Source organism: Carya illinoinensis, chromosome 1 (genome assembly GCF_018687715.1).
Source record: "Carya illinoinensis cultivar Pawnee chromosome 1, C.illinoinensisPawnee_v1, whole genome shotgun sequence".
Classification (NCBI taxonomy): Eukaryota; Viridiplantae; Streptophyta; class Magnoliopsida; order Fagales; family Juglandaceae; genus Carya; species Carya illinoinensis.
In genome coordinates this window covers 2,078,768-2,095,270 of record NC_056752.1, presented here as the reverse complement: position 1 = coordinate 2,095,270, position 16,503 = coordinate 2,078,768, and the positions used below count along the sequence as shown (strand labels likewise).

The window sequence follows — 16,503 nt, the reverse complement described above, 5'->3', positions numbered from 1 at the left end:
ATATATAGATATCAAGGATAAATACATTTTTAGCATAATAAAAATAATATATATTCTTTTTAATAAATATATTTTTACACATTAGATCATATATTCTCAACTTTTGTAGTACCACACGTATAAACGGTAAATTAAAAAAATCGGATCAGACTGGATCAAAATTGAAAAACATCTTAAATTCTAGTTTCGATGATGAATCTGTCCATATCAAATATTAAATTTTCAAAACCGGACCGATTAGATTCTTAGTTGTTGAAAGGATAAAATGTTCAATAAGGCATAAATTATTAAATTCTATTACCATAAAATTTAAAAAAAAAAATTCCATATATAAACAAGTGTAAATAACACATTTAATAAGGTGTTTGTATAATATAATCTGATTTAAAGATAATTTTAAAAATTTTAAAATTAAAAATCAAATCTTATCATTAATTTGAATAATATATTATACGCACTAAATTGATAATAAAATAATTCTTGCCATAAATGATAATATTTTAAGAACGTGCACAAATTTTGGCGTTTCTGAACTTTAAGACACATCATTACATCAATATATGAGTTCGGATGACATGAGTTCGGATGACAAAGACAATAGGGATTTCGTTACGTTTGGGATTCTCATCTCTTTCATTTGGGTACCTGCCACTGCCAGAGCCTAATAGGGACGCAAATTAGCAGCAGGCATCCGCATGGCTACCAACTTCAAGTTCATACCCGTTATCGGTAAAACTAATCTCGACTCTCTCCCTCAAATGTTTTTATTGTATCCACCTATTCCTCAATGTTATAATCATATCCAAAGCTCAAACTTGTCTCCGTTTTTCCCAAATGTGAAATTGATTGGATTCTCTCGCACTGTTTAATTTGGCAATCATTATTCATTTGAGACAAGTCTGTTCTCTGGTGGGGTTGAAGATCGTATTTTTCTCCATACCCAGACCAAGTGGAGATGTATGCATGCCATATGCTATTGTTTTGACTGTCTAATTCTAGCTAAATCTCCGATTTCATATTATCACGCAAGCTTCACAAACTGAGTTCAGTATTGCCAAGTGGGGAAAAAGAACACAGAGAGAGAGAGAGAGAGAGAGAGAGAGAGAGAGAGAGAGAAGAATAAGAGCAAGTTAATGTTATTTGGTCGATATCATTTAATTTATTTCATGTGATTCAGATATAAGTCCTCTTTTGGCCAAGTGTAACGACCCAAAAATGGCGGAGGACCCAGGTGTATCTGAAGTTGTTAGACAGTTAGACCAGGCTTGCCGAGAGGCGGGATTCTTCTATGTGGTATGCATCTTTCTTAACATGTGTTTTCGTTTCTAGTTTCTTTTAAAACCAAAGAGCTGACAAAATGCTCTTCAGGCTAAATGGCACCTCCGCTGCTTTTTTGATAGTTAATCAAAAAGTTTTCTTCCGAAAAAAAAAAAGGAAGGCATAGCCAAAATATATAGATGTATACATGAGAAGTAGCTAAATAGAGTTTACAACTGAAAATAGAAAATCATGGACATTTAGCCCATTCAAATCAAAGACCCCACCCACAAGAACAATGTTTTTAAAAAGAGAACTTTAAAACCTCCTCTTCTTTTATGGTCATATAGGGTGGCGAATGAGGTTATGGCTTCAAGACATTAGTTAAAGAGTTTGTAATCTCTATAAGAAAATCTTTTAAATTAAGAAATCGTATATATTAATGTATCTGCCCAATATTGAGCGTAGATATTAAGACACTGATTAATGTTTTCACTAAATGGATAAATCACTTAGAATTTTGTTGACTGTGTGTGGGTGCGTGTAAAGAGTTTTAGCTCAAAATTTTCATCTGAAGATGCTTGTGGGTGTGTAGAAGGGCCATGGCATTCCAGATTCCATTATTAAAGAGGTGAAAAGTGTGGCGCACAAATTTTTCGAACTTCCATATGAAGAAAAACTCAAAATCAAGATGACTGCAGCAACTGGGTTCAGGTTTTGCTTGTGGAATTACATCCTACATGTGTATTTTGTAATTAAGCTCGGTTTCTGATTTATGAGTTAGAAATGTTGGACTTCATATTAAGTGGAAGTAAATTTTGAATGCAGAGGATATCAGAGAATTGGGGAAAATATAACTAAAGGCGTACCAGACATGCACGAAGCTATTGATGTAGGTTATGCTAGAAGCTTTACAAATTATAGGTGTTCTTGTAGAGATATTTTGTTATCATCTTGATAGTCTGTAGTGTAAGCTGTTTGGTAGATAATGCTGTTGTTCATGGTTTGCTATGTTATACCATGCATACCAATAAAGGTTCTTGGAAAAATGAGAAGATGATGCACATGACTATCACAAAACTTCCTTGCATTAGTGTCGAGCTAAAAAGAACAACAACTTCTAAAAACATTTGACTGTATTCTTGGGGCTTCAACTAAGAGTGAACAACTTGTTTAGGTGATCCTATTTTATTGTCTTCATTCAACTCAGGAAATTGTCAATTAAACATTACAAATATGGCACACTAATCTGTTGTGCTTGCTGGTTAATTGGAGTGATGTTGCATCCATCAAACTGCTTGCCTTGAAGTCCATACTGTGTAAACTTCTAGAGGCTCTGATATTACCATCTTTATTTGTGTGCAAAATTGTGAGGTATCAATAAAAATCTACATTAACTTCCAATATCTCTCATGGTATGGTAGAATCGCCCTTGTTGTTGCTGCTGCTGCTCGAATTATTAGTCTTACTCTTAATAATATTATCACATAGTTTTGCCAATGACAGTGCTATAGAGAAGTGAAAGAAGGGATGTATGGAGAGCTTGGGAAACCTATGGAAGGACGTAACCAATGGTAAGTATAAATCAAGGTTTCTCAGCTAACTCCTGTTCTCCAATTTTTTCTATAGAAGTCTTATTCCACATTACAATATAGTTATTGTAAGTTAATACTTGTTAGCAAAGTATTATTACCATGTTGTTGAGACTGATGTGACACATCGCAAACAAAAGTGCTTGCCTGTTTCCAGTATGAGTTCCTGCTTTGCATAAGTAAAGCGAGCCAATGAAGGTGCAGGGCTTCTATCCTATCCTGAAGGGGGTGGGGTGGGGGAAGGACTTCTAACATGGTGGTTGGTAACACCCATCTGCCAATAAAAGCTATTGAACGGTGTAAACATGTTTTACTAGTTACTTGATCTTGAGAATAGCTAATTAATGTCTATAATTTGAATTATGAATATGTATGATATCGACTTCTGTTCCATTGTTTTTAAAACCTCCTCTTTGTTTTTAAACCTCCACAAAAATATATCCTATTGAATCATCTAATTGCTGATTCTGTAGCTCTAACACAAGTCTAGGCAGCTAGATGCTGGTTGTTTTTTTCAAAATGTGGTTTATTAACTCGATGACTGTTTTCGTAACACTCAATTGAAATTCTTATTTGATTGTTATTTCATCTAAAGGTCCATTATGCAGGCCATCCAATCCTCCAAACTATACAGAGCTAATGGAGGAGTATATCAGCCTATGCACAGGCATGCTTTGCAGGACCACTCTTTCTTCTTTTCACCTTATATTTCATGTGCTCTCTACTTACAACTTACAATTTTTTTTATTGCTGTTAGACCTTTCAAGAAAAATTATGCGGGGAATTGCTTTAGCATTGGGTGGATCACCAGATGAATTTGAAGGTGACAGAGCTGGAGATGCATTTTGGGTGATGCGTATTATAGGTTACCCAGGTGCACCCACATCAAATGGTCATGGCCCAAGAAATGATATTGGATGGTAATGCAATAAAGCTGCTGTTGATGCCTGTACTTATCCCTTTATTACAGTATTTTATGAAAATGATGTCTTTTCTTTTGTCCATGCATTCCGTACAAATAAATTCAGTGGAGCTCACACTGACTATGGTGAGTTTCTTGTCCTCTCGATTATCAGAAGCCCTGGAAATCTTGTTTATCAATCTCATTCATTTGAAAATCTTTCATAGGTTTGTTGACATTGGTTAATCAAGATGATGAGATAACTGCACTACAGGTACAAACATTTAGTCACTTTATCAGGAGTCAACTTTTAATTTTGCAGATACAATGCAGCATTGGTTGCATGTCAAGTATGTGGTCTTTATACATTTAAATCGGCATCGTTTAGTTAGTTATCCCCACTTTCCCCCCAACCCTTCTTTCCAAGAAAAAGGAAAGAGAATAACGAAAGGACTTGCTTATCTGATATTCCATAAAAGGTGTATCATTTAACCTTTCTTGTGAGCTATCTAAGATATGTTATCTAATTTTATATTATAGACTATAGTTGCATTATATAACCCTTTATGATAATAAAGTATATATGTTACAATTCAAAGAGCAGCTGATTTGCAAGCCAAAAGTAGCATTTTGTAAATTATTATGGAAGTTTTGGCATCTGCAAAGTTGGGGGAAGTCATTTGCATGAATTTCTTCTCTCTTTTCTTGTTTTTTCTTCCATTTTAAACCCTTCTACTTCAGTTTCCACCACATTAATTGTATAAGTTGTTGAAGGTAAGAAACTTGTCAGGCGAATGGATTTCAGCTCCTCCAATTCCTGGAACATTTGTATGCAACATTGGGGACATGCTGAAGGTAATATCACTTTGTCAAAGTCGCACTCTCTATACATCTTTCCAAGTAAATTGAAATTCTAATGAAACATGGAAGAATGCAGATTTACTCAAATGGTTTGTATGACTCAACTTTGCATCAAGTTATCAATAACGCCCCAAAATATCGGGTCTGTGTAGCATATTTCTATGAGGTCAGTCTCAGTCCGTCTCTCTATTTGCTTCTATATTGTTTTATCCCTTCCTCCTTAAAGGAATTGTCCTCTCCACATGCTCTCGGGTGGTTGTACAGACAAACTTCGACACAGCAGTAGAGCCTTTGGAAATTTGTAAACAGAGGACAGGTGGAGCTAAGAAGTTCGGAAGAGCTGTGTATGGAGAGCATTTGGTCAGCAAGGTCCTAACAAATTTCAATTAGGAGTGGAAATTGTCATTTTTTTGTGTAATAAATCAGTAAAATACCTCAAGCTGAAATGACGAGATTAGAAAACTTGAGGTGTGGAGATGAATGTTGTGGTTTATAAATTGTGTCATTTGAGTGGCGTCAGTCATCTGAAAACTGGTTCTCTGTGTCAACTTCTTACTTGGACTTAAGAATACTATTTCATCTGTCGTGGATGAACGTGAGTGCAAACTTCAGCAGGGGATGATATTATGATGGTATGAAGGTCAAAATGTAGTTCCATTTTCTCTATTTCAGGCTTTCTTAGAAATTAAGGGAGTATCAAATTGCTTTGCTAGTTTTGAGGATGAAGAAACAAAATTCTATTTCCTTATTTTTCATGTCGTGCTGGTGTGAGAGAACTGCGTAGTTACTGGCGTGATCGTCAACGCCTTCGAAATGAGGAATATAATTATTTTCAGATTACTTTACTATTATTAGCAAACAATTCACTATTATTTACAAATAGTTCACTACTATTCATAAATGATCTAAGATACTCCTAATATCCAAACGGAGCCCATGCTCATTTGCCTAAAGAGTCCTTACGTAGAGAATGTGAATGGCAAGAATGAAGATGAACAACGTGAAGAGACGAAAATGCCAGAGGCAGGTTCTCGAGGGAGACTTTAGGAGGGGATGGAGAATGCCAAGATAGACCAAAACCATTGAATTGAGAATGAACTTCTAAAATGTGATGATTCCAAAGGAGGAGGAAGGCTTCATTGACGCGAAGGCCATTGACATCCCGGCTAAACTGTTGTCCCAGAAATTACGTATGTAGTTACACTTGCAAAATGGTTTTCAATAGATTGCTTGTTCGACAATCGACACGATTTGTTTCCCAAGTCTCTACCGCCTTTCAACATTCTGGAACGATTCCAGCATCCAAGCTGAGCGTAATTGATTAGAAACTTCTTAAAATACCAGTAACAAATAAAACCAAGAAAATCTAGCAATAAAACAGACCCAAAATCCAGACTAGCAAAAATACAAACTAAAAAATCAAATGCAGATCTTTTGACTTTGAAAAGATAAATGCCTCCAGACTACAGCACTGCAAATGTTTTTACATATTTCCTGACAGTGAGAAGTTCATACAGCAGAACGAACTGAAATACTGACACAATAAATCATATCGAGAAAGGACTTCAGCTAGAACTTCCTCCGCTACGATACACTCCTAAACTCCTCAGTATATTAGATGGTCAGCAGCAACAATTAAGATGCCGACAAATGGAAACCTTTAATGTGAAAAGATAATAACAAAAATCATTAAGTTAACAATCAATCTGATAGCCCGTTAAAAATTTTGCTATAAATCCAAAATTTTGGACACCTTGAACCAAACCATCCGCTTCATACATCTCTGGATACCAGCCCATCTGCTGGAACTCTATCTCCATGTTTATCATCCAGATAAAGTGGAATTCTTGTTCCCAGCTCCCTAAGACGGTCAACCATGTTATAAAGAAATTCAAATGTCAGTTTGGATTGGGAGTTGAAATCCTCTCTTACATGTGGATGCCTCCTGAACCAGTCTCCCAACATCCTGTGCACATGAGCACGAATCATTCTCCATGCCACAGGGTATCTTTCACAAAACTTCAAATACTCCACTAGCAGGTCTGTCTGGTCCAGTTTTCCATCTCTCTCAATTCCTTCACTGTCCACTACCCATTCAGCAGTTCGATACCCAGCAAAAAGAGCTGGATTCTCAAGGAGAGACTCAGCAGAAAGCACCCCATCAGCACCAGTCTTTTCCAAACAGGTATGAACATCATCCACATGCCTAATGTTCCCATTTGCAAGAACAGGGATTCTAACTGCGTTTTTTACCGCCCTGATAGCATCCCAATCTGCCCGAAATTTCTTTCCATCTTTCTCATCCCTGGTTCGGCCATGCACAGCTAAAAGAGAGCAACCTGCATCCTCTAGCATCCTAGCATACTTGATTGTATCCTGCAAATCTGGGAATAATCGGATTTTGCATGACACAGGAACATTAAGGTTGAGAGCCAGCTTCTGCACTAGAGATTTTACAAGGGGAAGATTATCCATAAGGAAAGCTCCATAATTGCCCCTCCTAGCAATACGCTGAGGACAGCTGCGTGAAGACCATAGAGGAATTGGCATTTTGAGTAAAAGCTTTTCACAACAACAGTAGCACACATACTACATTATGTAAAAGTTACTCAAGTATTTATGTTACAATTGGTTAGGACAAGTAGGCCCTTGTATGTCATTCCAGAGCTAAAAAAGTCAACTTTGTCACTCATATGTCAGTTGATATTGTCCTCCAGAAACAAACCTTTAGGTAAGTCTAAACGTAAAAAGAAACTAACATTCACTACTAAAGGTGTGATCAGTCGGTAGTCCTCAACCTCGTGAAATTATGAGTTAGATACCTCCACTATTGTCTTCTCCACCTTCACTGTCGATGTTTGAAATGACTTTGAATTTTTACTTCTCTTAAAATAATGATCGATTAATTCAATTCACAATTTATTATCAGCTTAGGCTTTGATAAAATAATTATTTATCATTGTTCTAGAACCAATTGGTAGTTTATCATATATCAAAGCAGGCAGTTGGAGTTCAAATCCTAACTTCCCTCTACCTCCCATTTAATTTAATAAAAAAAAAAATTAAAAAAAAAAATCAATGGATTGGCTCCAAAGTGTAGGCTCGCAAATGAGGGAGTTCTAAATAATGCTTAAGTTATCTAATTCACCATTTCCTATCAGTTTCGCTTAATAGAAGTCTTTCTCACCTTCCTTATTTTCATAAGTTAGCAGTCTTTCGCACCTTTCACTATTTGATTGCATAAATATAGGTTCAAATAGATTAGTATCATAGGAAGTATTGCCATTGAGCTTTATGTGAAAGTATGGATCAGAAGACTATCTTATATATCATCATAGTGGGAAACAAATATATTTTAAAAAAAGGACCCAAAATTGAGCACTAGCGATGAACAAAACTATAATTACCCCAAATTGATGTCAATGTAATCACAAAAAGGTTCCACTCTCCTTGCAGCCTCCAATAAAACTTCTGGATCGTTCGCACAAAATTGGACAAACAATGGGCGATCCTCCTGCAAATTACGTAGAGAGTAAAAAAAAAAAAAAAAGCTAATCCTGAACAAATGCTAAATCAAACATCGAGGTGGAAGGTTTTGAATTTGCCTTGCAAGTGGTGAATTCCTGGTTGCGATACTTCTCGTTCTCGGTGAAAATGCGAGAGTGCAACATGGGCGTGTACGCCGCCTCAGCGCCGTACTTCCGGCAGAGCATTCGAAACGGTAGCTCCGAGTTATCGACCATTGGGGCCACGATCAACTTGGGCCGACCGATTTTTTCCCAGTGAGTCCATGCCCGCTCGACGAGGGACTCTCCCGACAAACACCGGCTCGGCGAACCAAATCCCAACGGCGACGAATCGGAGGAAGAAAGAAGCAACTGTTGTCGCTCTTGTCGCTCTTGTTGCGGGTCGGAGCAGAGGATACCATCCAGGTCGTCTTGCGCTGGGTCTGCATGGAGGCTTCTGGTTTCGGTTTGGGAAAGGTTTAGGGTTTGGGGGAGAGGGGAGACCATGAGAGATTTTTGTGCTGGGCAGCAGGAATTGCGCGAAGAGCGGAGGGATAGGGAGGGAATTATGAATTTCATGATATGGGGATGTTCCAACGACGCATCATCGCCACCTTCGGTTAACTTCGTCTATGATTCGGTAGGAGTGTGGGCCTGAGATACTCTTCGGCTTCTGCAAAGTTGGGGCTGCGTTTATTTTAGGCTTCATGTTGGGCCTCAATTGATACCTCGAGACCTATTTTGCCAAGCCCTGAATTAACGAAAGGTCCAGACTCAAAACTATTTTTTTTAACAAATAATATTGAAAATCGTGAGTGTAGAAGCGTTACGTAATTATTTTTAAATAAATAAATAAATATGAGACTCATTTTAAAAAATTAATTTTTTAATATTGAACCATATTCTTTTTCAAAACGATTACACGATACTTATGCACTGTATAACTATATGTAATATTATTCTTTTTTTTCTTTAAAATTTTCCTCCGTACGAATTGATGTATAAATATATTATTTATTATAAAATCTATTATAGCTTTAAAAAATTAAGATAATTTATATGGAAGACTTCCACATTGCTATATGTTAGGACTAGAAATTAGGATTGTAAATAGATTTTTTCATTTTTTTCTATCTTACTCTAATATTTTCTTTTTTCTTTTTTAAGCAAGTCCATGTCCAATAACTAATGGAGGAATGGAGTGTGGCACGTAAACATGGCAAGAAAAGGATAAGTTAAAGATGTTGCATATACCATAACTTGATGTATGGAAAATAATTTTTAAATGAACAGATACATTTAACATCGTCAATCTATTAAGAATTTTGTAATCTATGCCTCGTTAAAACCCGACATGTTTCAAATGTATAGATAATAATATACATATTTCACGCTCAAATTATAAGAAATTGACACTTTACAGCCATAAAATCTACCTATCGAGATTTTTGTCAAGTTACTTATTTTTTATTCATCTTAACAATTAAAATTAGAGTTGTAAGCGATTTGATTCGATTCAATTTTGAACAATTTTTGAAACCTAATCAGTATATATCGGTTTTAGAAATTTAAGAACTGACATATACGAATTGATTCATCACTGAAACCAAAATTTTCTATCCGGTCTGGTTTTCCAATTTATAGTTTACACATATGGTACTATATAAGTTTAATATTATAATTTTTTCAATAGGAAACTTAATTGTTAGAATTTAGTATTTATTATTAACAATTACTAATTCATTAATATTCAACTATACTAGTATAATATAAGTAGTGTCTAACTTAAATAAAATATTATATTAATTAACAATTTAGTATATAAAAATATAGACTAGTCCGATTCAGTTTAAACCGATTTTTAAAATATAAAAATCAGTACCTCACTGATTTCAGTTCTTAAGAACCCGATACTACACTAAACTAGTTACAAACTGGACCATAGGTTTCGTCTAGTCTGGTTCAACCAATTTTTCAAAATTTTTTTTTTAATACCCCTAATTAAAATTGAACAAAGTTACATAAGTGTGCAATATAAGGACTTTAATAACCATGGTGCAAAGTTCAAAGTATCTTACAGTCTAAAGGGTCGAAAATGGGTTTTTTTTTTTTCAAATGCTGACAACAAAAGAAAGAAGAAAAATCTCAGTAGTTTTCTAAAGCATCTCGAACTATGTGGTTGAATCTTGAATTATTTCCACGACCTTGGAAGTATTCTGGAGAAACATTGAATGACAATAAAGAAATGTTTGTTTTATTTGTTGTCATCCGTTATTTCCTTGAACTATCGTAATCTACTCTTATGTCGGTAATTCCAATCACGTCTCAAGTTAATTGCTTATCGTTATGCTAAATAATTTTCTGCCTACTCCGAACATGTTTAACTAGCGACAGTCCTCCTGTCGTAAAAGGAAACTTCTCGTCCGAGAGAGAGAAAGAGAGAGAGAGATAGAGGTGTTAATGTAGCATTTAGCACATAATTTTTTACATACTTGTAGTAGTAAGTACATAAGTATTGCATGATTATTTTTTTAAAAAAAATAAATAAATACGACACTTATATAAAAAAAAAATTAATTTTTAATAATATATTTTTCTATTTTTTAAAATAATTATACAATACTTATATACTTTACAACTATATATAACATTATATTTATTTTTATCATAACAAGGTTTATATCATGTTTGAAGTAAATTAATGAACCAATATGACAAAACGACAAATCATTTATTTGATTGGAAATGATAAAATTAAAGTAAAATAATATTTCCTTCAACAAAATTGTGTTATTTTTTAGATAATTATTTAAAATAGTTTTTTCAAGAGTAATATTACTATGCTTTCTAATTTATAATTTGATACCATTTATTTTGTTCTTTTGATATGACTATATGACTTATTAAAAAAAATAAAAATACAAAATAAAAATACAAACATAAAAAGAAAAAAAAAATTAAGATTTTAGTATTCATCTTTTTATATTTTTAGACGCCATTTTATTTAAAATATATTTTTTTAATAAGTCAAAAGACACCACAATGTTATTCATTTTCCAATTTCTTTTTAGAAAATATTTTGATATAATGTTTGTTGTGAAACGTGAGACAATTGCTTATAAATTGTATGGAATAATCAAAACAAAAAAAAAACAATAGAAATCAATACAAATTTAAAATATGTCTATATCTACAAAAAAAACAAGCGACGTGAAATTCAATATTAATCAATTAGATTTATATAATATATATTTATACTAACTCTAGACGTACAATGCATTTAAGTAAATTACAAAAATACCCTAGATATATTTAGATGCCATGTTGCTCCACTCCGTTCATTTCGACATCTACCTATTTTCATTGTATGAGTCATATATTTTAATAATGTTTTAGAGAGAAAAAGAGAGAAGTGTGGCTAAACTTGAACACTACTTTCTAAAGCGCGTAAAATTAAAGTCAAAGCCATCTCAATCATAAGCCATTCCCATGGTATTGTTCTATCTAAGAGAGAAATTAGACAACAAATTATTTCCCACGAAAGTGAAAACAAAAACAAAACAAAAAGAAACCTAACTAATAAATTAACAATATTATTTCTGAAATGGTTAGATTTCTTCCGATGTTATTTGAAGAAATACGTACGTTGTTCCCTAACCGCGTAAAATCAAAGTCAAAGACGTCTCAATCTACATTCAATTTATATTATTTCGCATTTAGCACATAATTCCATCATATTGAAAGCAAATCCCTTTTTTATGTTCGAGTGAAACTAAAACAGAAACCAACCAAAAAAAAAAAAAAAATTTCTTAAATGGTCTCCATAATTTCCAATTATTAATATTGATGAAAAATAATGCCACTCGTTTCGAAAAGTTTTATAAAAATAAGTTCTCTGACCGTAAAAATATCACAAAAAACCTTTCGAAATATAAGATAATACGAATTGTTTCGAAAAATTTTAATGTATCAAATCAAATCATATTAATTTTAATTTTTTTTTTTAATAAAGAAAGCATTTATCTTGTTTTAAACAGGCAAAATACACGCTTTTCCACCGTATTGTTGCGTGGACTTGACAAATTCAGAAGCTTGCATCATTTTTTATTTTTTTATTTATTTTTATTTTTTAATTTTTTTGTGTTCCAGTCCAGAAGTGGACATTTCGTATCCTTTCAATTTGTTCAATAAGAAACTTTGTCGAACTTGTTCGGCCGACTACATATTTATGATCATTGACGGTTGCGGGCAAGTTACGGCTGAATATGGAAAGATAAATATGGTCTTCGAAAGATTACTTTTCACTTTTCACTGCGTGGAGGTTGGGAGGGATATTTCAAGTCATAGTCTCCTTTTACAGTGATATATCGGATATTAAATTATAGAAAATTTCTATTCTATATAGTATATAAATATTTTAATTTTATTTCACATTTTATGACAAAGTTATCATCATTAAATAATATTTTATTAGATAATTTTTTATCATTTAATAATAATAAATGTGTTACATCTTATATAATAAGATAAAAATGAGATGAAAATATAGTATATAACATTCTTTTTATTTGCATTTAACTTCTTTACAAGATTGAATAATCTTGGAATTTTAAGTTTAAAATTCTTGTGCATCTCTTTATTAAAAAAATATATATTTATCGTGTACTCAAAAAATGTGTAATAATTATATAAGAGAAATAACATTTGAAATTTTAGAGTGTGTAAGTTTTGCATTTATTTAAAAAAAAAATTATAAATTTGAGATTAACATAAAAAAAAATATTTTTTTAATAATAAATCTTACTTTCAAAAGAATTGAATCTATTATTAAAAAATTAATTTTTTATATGAATCATTTATTTACTCAATTTTTTAAAAATAATTACGTAAAATTTACGCATTCTATAATTATAAATATTATTTTTCAAATCGGTTACTATTTTTTAAATGGATTTGTGGAAGTTTCCTCTATTCAATTTGGAAGAAAAGTTAAAAGAGGGCTCAATTTAAATATTATTAACTATTTTACAGTTTACCATTTGGAAGAGTACTAGATGTTTAGCAGCAACGCGGAGATCACGTTGGTGGGAATACAGGCCGATAAGTCTGTATTTGCAGCTTATGTAACGTAGGTGCGAAGATCCCACAAAAATCCAAATGCTTTCGAGTGAATGCTTGACTTCATATGCAAACATCATTCTACTATTTTTTACTCGGATTGCGGAAAGCAATGAGAAACTTCCACCCTTGTCTCTCTCTCTCCGCGTCAATCTCGACTGATTCTTTGTTTATAATGCGTGTAAATGAGTCATCCACATGTGTGGATGACCCAAGTGTTAAAATGATGGAGGAAAGAGGGACTAGAAATACGTGGGAGGACTGAGGAAGGGACCACGAATGCAAAACAGAGTTGACGTTAAGGCAAAGGAAAAGAACCAAAATTGTGGACGTTGTAGATGGGGGGCCCACATCACCAGAGGCAATGCCTAGGACTTATCAATTTCGCACCCACTCATTTTGACTTTGTCCATTTGATTTTTCCCTTTCACGAGTGGGCTTCAACTCCTTGTGCACCAACCATCTCTCTCTCTCTCTCTCTCAAGTCCCCTCCAAATTCAGCCAACCTTTTTCCCACAAGCCAAACAGGGCAACATTTTTTTTTTCTTTTTTGCATTAAAAACTCTCTCTCTCTCTTTATTTCGTTTCCACCACCCATCACCCACCTTCTTCACTAATTGGCCATCCCAAACCAGCAACTGCCAACCCCTTTTCCAAATTTTCCAAATCCCCCCCTTCTTCTCCTCTCAATCCTTTTGGTCAACCGTCCCTAGCACGACATGTTGGTCCACTTCTTTCTATTTGTTTGACCTAGTCATTTTCCTTCCTTTAATGTCTCTTTGTTTGTTTGTGCTGCTGCTACTATTAAATCGACGAAAAACTTTGGGGGTGATGGGAAAATAAAGTAAAGAGGTAGGCCTCCAAATACAAAAACCAAAGTTAAAGCAATCAATACAATTTCAAAGCGAATATAACCCACTTTTGTTTTCTGCTTTTCATACTGAGAAACTATTACCAAATCCACCATCTTCTCCTTTTTCCTTGTTTTAAAATCATAATGATTCCACAGTGCTCCAAGAGAGAGAAATACAGAGAGAGAGAGAGAGAGAGAGAGAGAGAGAGAGAGGAATCCAATATGTTACAGGAATTAAACTAACCCCACTAATCTCCTTCGAGATAGAGTTGAGTCTGAGCGATCGAGCCAACAGATACTGCTGCCATTAAACTGCTACTATTCTAGCTCCTTTAAATAAAATGAAACATAAATTAAGAGGAAGGCTCCTTGCAGCGCTGTGAATCTGTGATCTTCAAGAGGATTCTAGGATCAGACTGGAGGCCTCGGCAACAGACAGGGAGTGGTTGTGGTCGCCCTCGTATGTCACCACTAGCATGGCTGGATCATCCAGAGCTCGCTCCACGTGTTTACGTGCTGGGCAACCTCTCACGCTGCTGCACTTGTAGTAGCCCCTGTTCCATATAAATATTGCATATGCATCAAAACTCTGATTAAGAACTTTGTTGCTGAAAATTCGCTAATTATTGTTTTGAGTTAAAATGACAATCTTTGGTAACAAAAATGGTCGTACTTTAAAAATGTAATATTTAAAATTGGAAAAGAAACAAAGGTCAACGAGTAATTAAGCATCTGGATGACAGTGTTGACGACAGAGTTAAAACTTAACAGAGTGAAATCTAAAAACTGAAGGAATCTTATCTTATTATCTATATACCTTGGATGAGGAGAACCCTTAATCGGCTTCTGTCCGTACTTCCTCCATGAATAATCGTCCGGTGGAATATCTGCCATCTTCAAGCTAATCGCCGGAACCCTCACCACCCTTTTCACTCTCAATTTTCTGCAAAATGAAAATATATAATGAGAACATAAATAAAAAATCAATATGTGTGTGCGTGTATGTGTATGTGAGAGAGAGAGAGAGAGAGAGAGAGAGAGAGAGAGGGAGGGAAGGAGGTGACCGACCGTTTCTTGGAACAATGGCATCGGCCGGAGGAGCCACCACACTTGCCGGAACCCAAGGTCTCGGAGCTACACTTCCTCTTCAACGATGAAGAAGACAAAGGTGGCTTTCCCACCGAGGAAACCTGAGACAGATTCGTGATTTGAAACGCCGAAGACGACGACGGCTGCTTACTGTCGGTGTCGCCCGTCAACGACGACATGAACGAGGTCCCGCCAGAGTAGGAGAAATTGATCGTGGTAGACGAGTCCTTCTTCTCGATCGCACTGATCTTTTTAGGCATCAAAGAGTCGCTGTACTGGTATTGATTATTGAGGTTGTGGTGAGGAAGAGGTGGAATCTGCTGGATCGGGGTGGCGTAGTAAACTTTGTTGGGTGCAGAAGCCGAAGGCTTCTCTATCTCTTGGCTTTGGGAATTAGCCAAAGGGGCTCTTCTGAAGCGAGCGTGGCCGGTCCTGGCCCTACCCAGAAGAGAAATAACCTTCTTGAACTTCGAAACGGCGACGTCCGCCACGGCCTTGCAGTCCATCTCCATTTCCAACGAAGGTTTCGAGTTAGAGGAAGACGACGATTGGTATTGCTGTTGCTGCTGACTCTGCTGGGAAAGCAATCTGATTAGCTTTTCGACGCTCTCGAGCCCAGACGCCGCTTCCTGCACAGCGTTCTCTTCCATTTTCGCCCTGGTGAAATCGCTGCTGCTGCTGCTATTGCTGTTCCTATACTCCATCATGAACTCCACGGCCATCCCTCAGAACCATCAAAGACAGAGAACGGAAGAGAAAAAGGGTAAAAGGCAACAAGGAGAGCTAATAAAAGGAAAGGTGGGTCTCTGGTCAAAGAGGTGCCCATTAAATTTTTAGCCCTCCTTAGTCCCCTACTGGCCCACAACGTGACCGACCTGTCACGCTAGCGGCCCCCGTCAAACCGTAGGTGCGAATCAGGCCCCCAACTACGTGACAATTTTCATCGATTACCGTTCACAAAATTAATTTTTTAATTTTATTTCCTATTTTCTAACTTTTTTTTTTTTATTAAATAGTCACGACATTGACCTCATCTGAACGATGTGGGGCCTATTAAGGTTAATGTAGTCTTTACGAACGTTGTGAGATTGGCCTACATCAGGTCAAACCATTGGCTATCAACCATTCGATCTGTGTTGGAGAAGGAGAGTGGGTTAATTTGTTGTTGCCTGCCAGCACCGTAGAGTTGACTTCGTAATGCTGGATTTGCAACAGTACTTTGATTGGAGTTGTTAATAATATGGATGTCTTTTTTTTTTTTTTTTGACCAATAATAAGGATGTCTTTATTGTTTTGTTCTTGTTTTTCCGGTACTTTTAATAATAA

At 35.2% G+C, this 16,503-nt stretch overlaps 3 protein-coding genes across 5 annotated transcripts; 1 reads left to right on the top strand and 2 right to left on the bottom strand.

Moving 5' to 3' along the window:
* The first annotated feature begins 571 nt into the window (after nt 1–571).
* LOC122305190 (probable 2-oxoglutarate-dependent dioxygenase At3g50210) lies at nt 572–5,277 on the top strand. Of its 3 annotated transcripts, XM_043117556.1 has the most exons (12): nt 572–729; nt 1,178–1,293; nt 1,853–1,971; nt 2,086–2,149; nt 2,764–2,831; nt 3,458–3,516; nt 3,607–3,769; nt 3,878–3,897; nt 3,978–4,024; nt 4,525–4,605; nt 4,688–4,777; nt 4,876–5,277. In XM_043117556.1, the coding sequence occupies exons 1-12, from the start codon at nt 696–698 to the stop codon at nt 4,999–5,001; spliced, it is 987 nt and encodes a 328-aa protein (XP_042973490.1). In that variant the 5' UTR covers nt 572–695; the 3' UTR covers nt 5,002–5,277. The 3 variants fall into 3 exon arrangements, with proteins under 3 accessions (XP_042973490.1, XP_042973481.1, XP_042973498.1); XM_043117547.1 differs by having other exon boundaries at nt 3,458–3,769; XM_043117564.1 differs by lacking the exon at nt 1,178–1,293 and having other exon boundaries at nt 593–729.
* A 739-nt stretch (nt 5,278–6,016) lies between these two features.
* LOC122305182 (tRNA-dihydrouridine(16/17) synthase [NAD(P)(+)]) lies at nt 6,017–8,732 on the bottom strand. Its single transcript, XM_043117535.1, has 3 exons — nt 8,217–8,732; nt 8,019–8,125; nt 6,017–7,132 (listed from the first exon to the last, which is right to left on the bottom strand). Exons 1-3 carry the CDS (start codon nt 8,694–8,696, stop codon nt 6,385–6,387), a joined length of 1,335 nt encoding a protein of 444 aa, XP_042973469.1. The 5' UTR covers nt 8,697–8,732; the 3' UTR covers nt 6,017–6,384.
* A 5,400-nt stretch (nt 8,733–14,132) lies between these two features.
* Nucleotides 14,133–15,975, bottom strand: LOC122305174 (probable WRKY transcription factor 7). Its single transcript, XM_043117524.1, has 3 exons — nt 15,157–15,975; nt 14,906–15,031; nt 14,133–14,642 (listed from the first exon to the last, which is right to left on the bottom strand). The coding sequence occupies exons 1-3, from the start codon at nt 15,897–15,899 to the stop codon at nt 14,483–14,485; spliced, it is 1,029 nt and encodes a 342-aa protein (XP_042973458.1). The 5' UTR covers nt 15,900–15,975; the 3' UTR covers nt 14,133–14,482.
* Nucleotides 15,976–16,503: the final 528 nt, after the last annotated feature.

Coding starts and splice junctions, on each gene's coding strand:
- LOC122305190 (XM_043117547.1), top strand. CDS start 696: ATGGCTACCAACTTCAAGTTCATACCCGTTATCG. Junction 730..1,177: donor CAAGTTCATACCCGTTATCG/GTAAAACTAATC, acceptor CATGTGATTCAG/ATATAAGTCCTCTTTTGGCC. Junction 4,606..4,687: donor ACATTGGGGACATGCTGAAG/GTAATATCACTT, acceptor GGAAGAATGCAG/ATTTACTCAAATGGTTTGTA.
- LOC122305182 (XM_043117535.1), bottom strand. CDS start 8,696: ATGAAATTCATAATTCCCTCCCTATCCCTCCGCTCTTCGCGCAATTCC. Junction 8,126..8,216: donor AGGAATTCACCACTTGCAAG/GCAAATTCAAAA, acceptor CGTAATTTGCAG/GAGGATCGCCCATTGTTTGT. Junction 7,133..8,018: donor TACATTGACATCAATTTGGG/GTAATTATAGTT, acceptor GTCTTCACGCAG/CTGTCCTCAGCGTATTGCTA.
- LOC122305174 (XM_043117524.1), bottom strand. CDS start 15,899: ATGGCCGTGGAGTTCATGATGGAGTATAGGAACAGCAATAGCAGCAGC. Junction 15,032..15,156: donor TGCCATTGTTCCAAGAAACG/GTCGGTCACCTC, acceptor TTCATTTTGCAG/AAAATTGAGAGTGAAAAGGG. Junction 14,643..14,905: donor AAGGGTTCTCCTCATCCAAG/GTATATAGATAA, acceptor TATATGGAACAG/GGGCTACTACAAGTGCAGCA.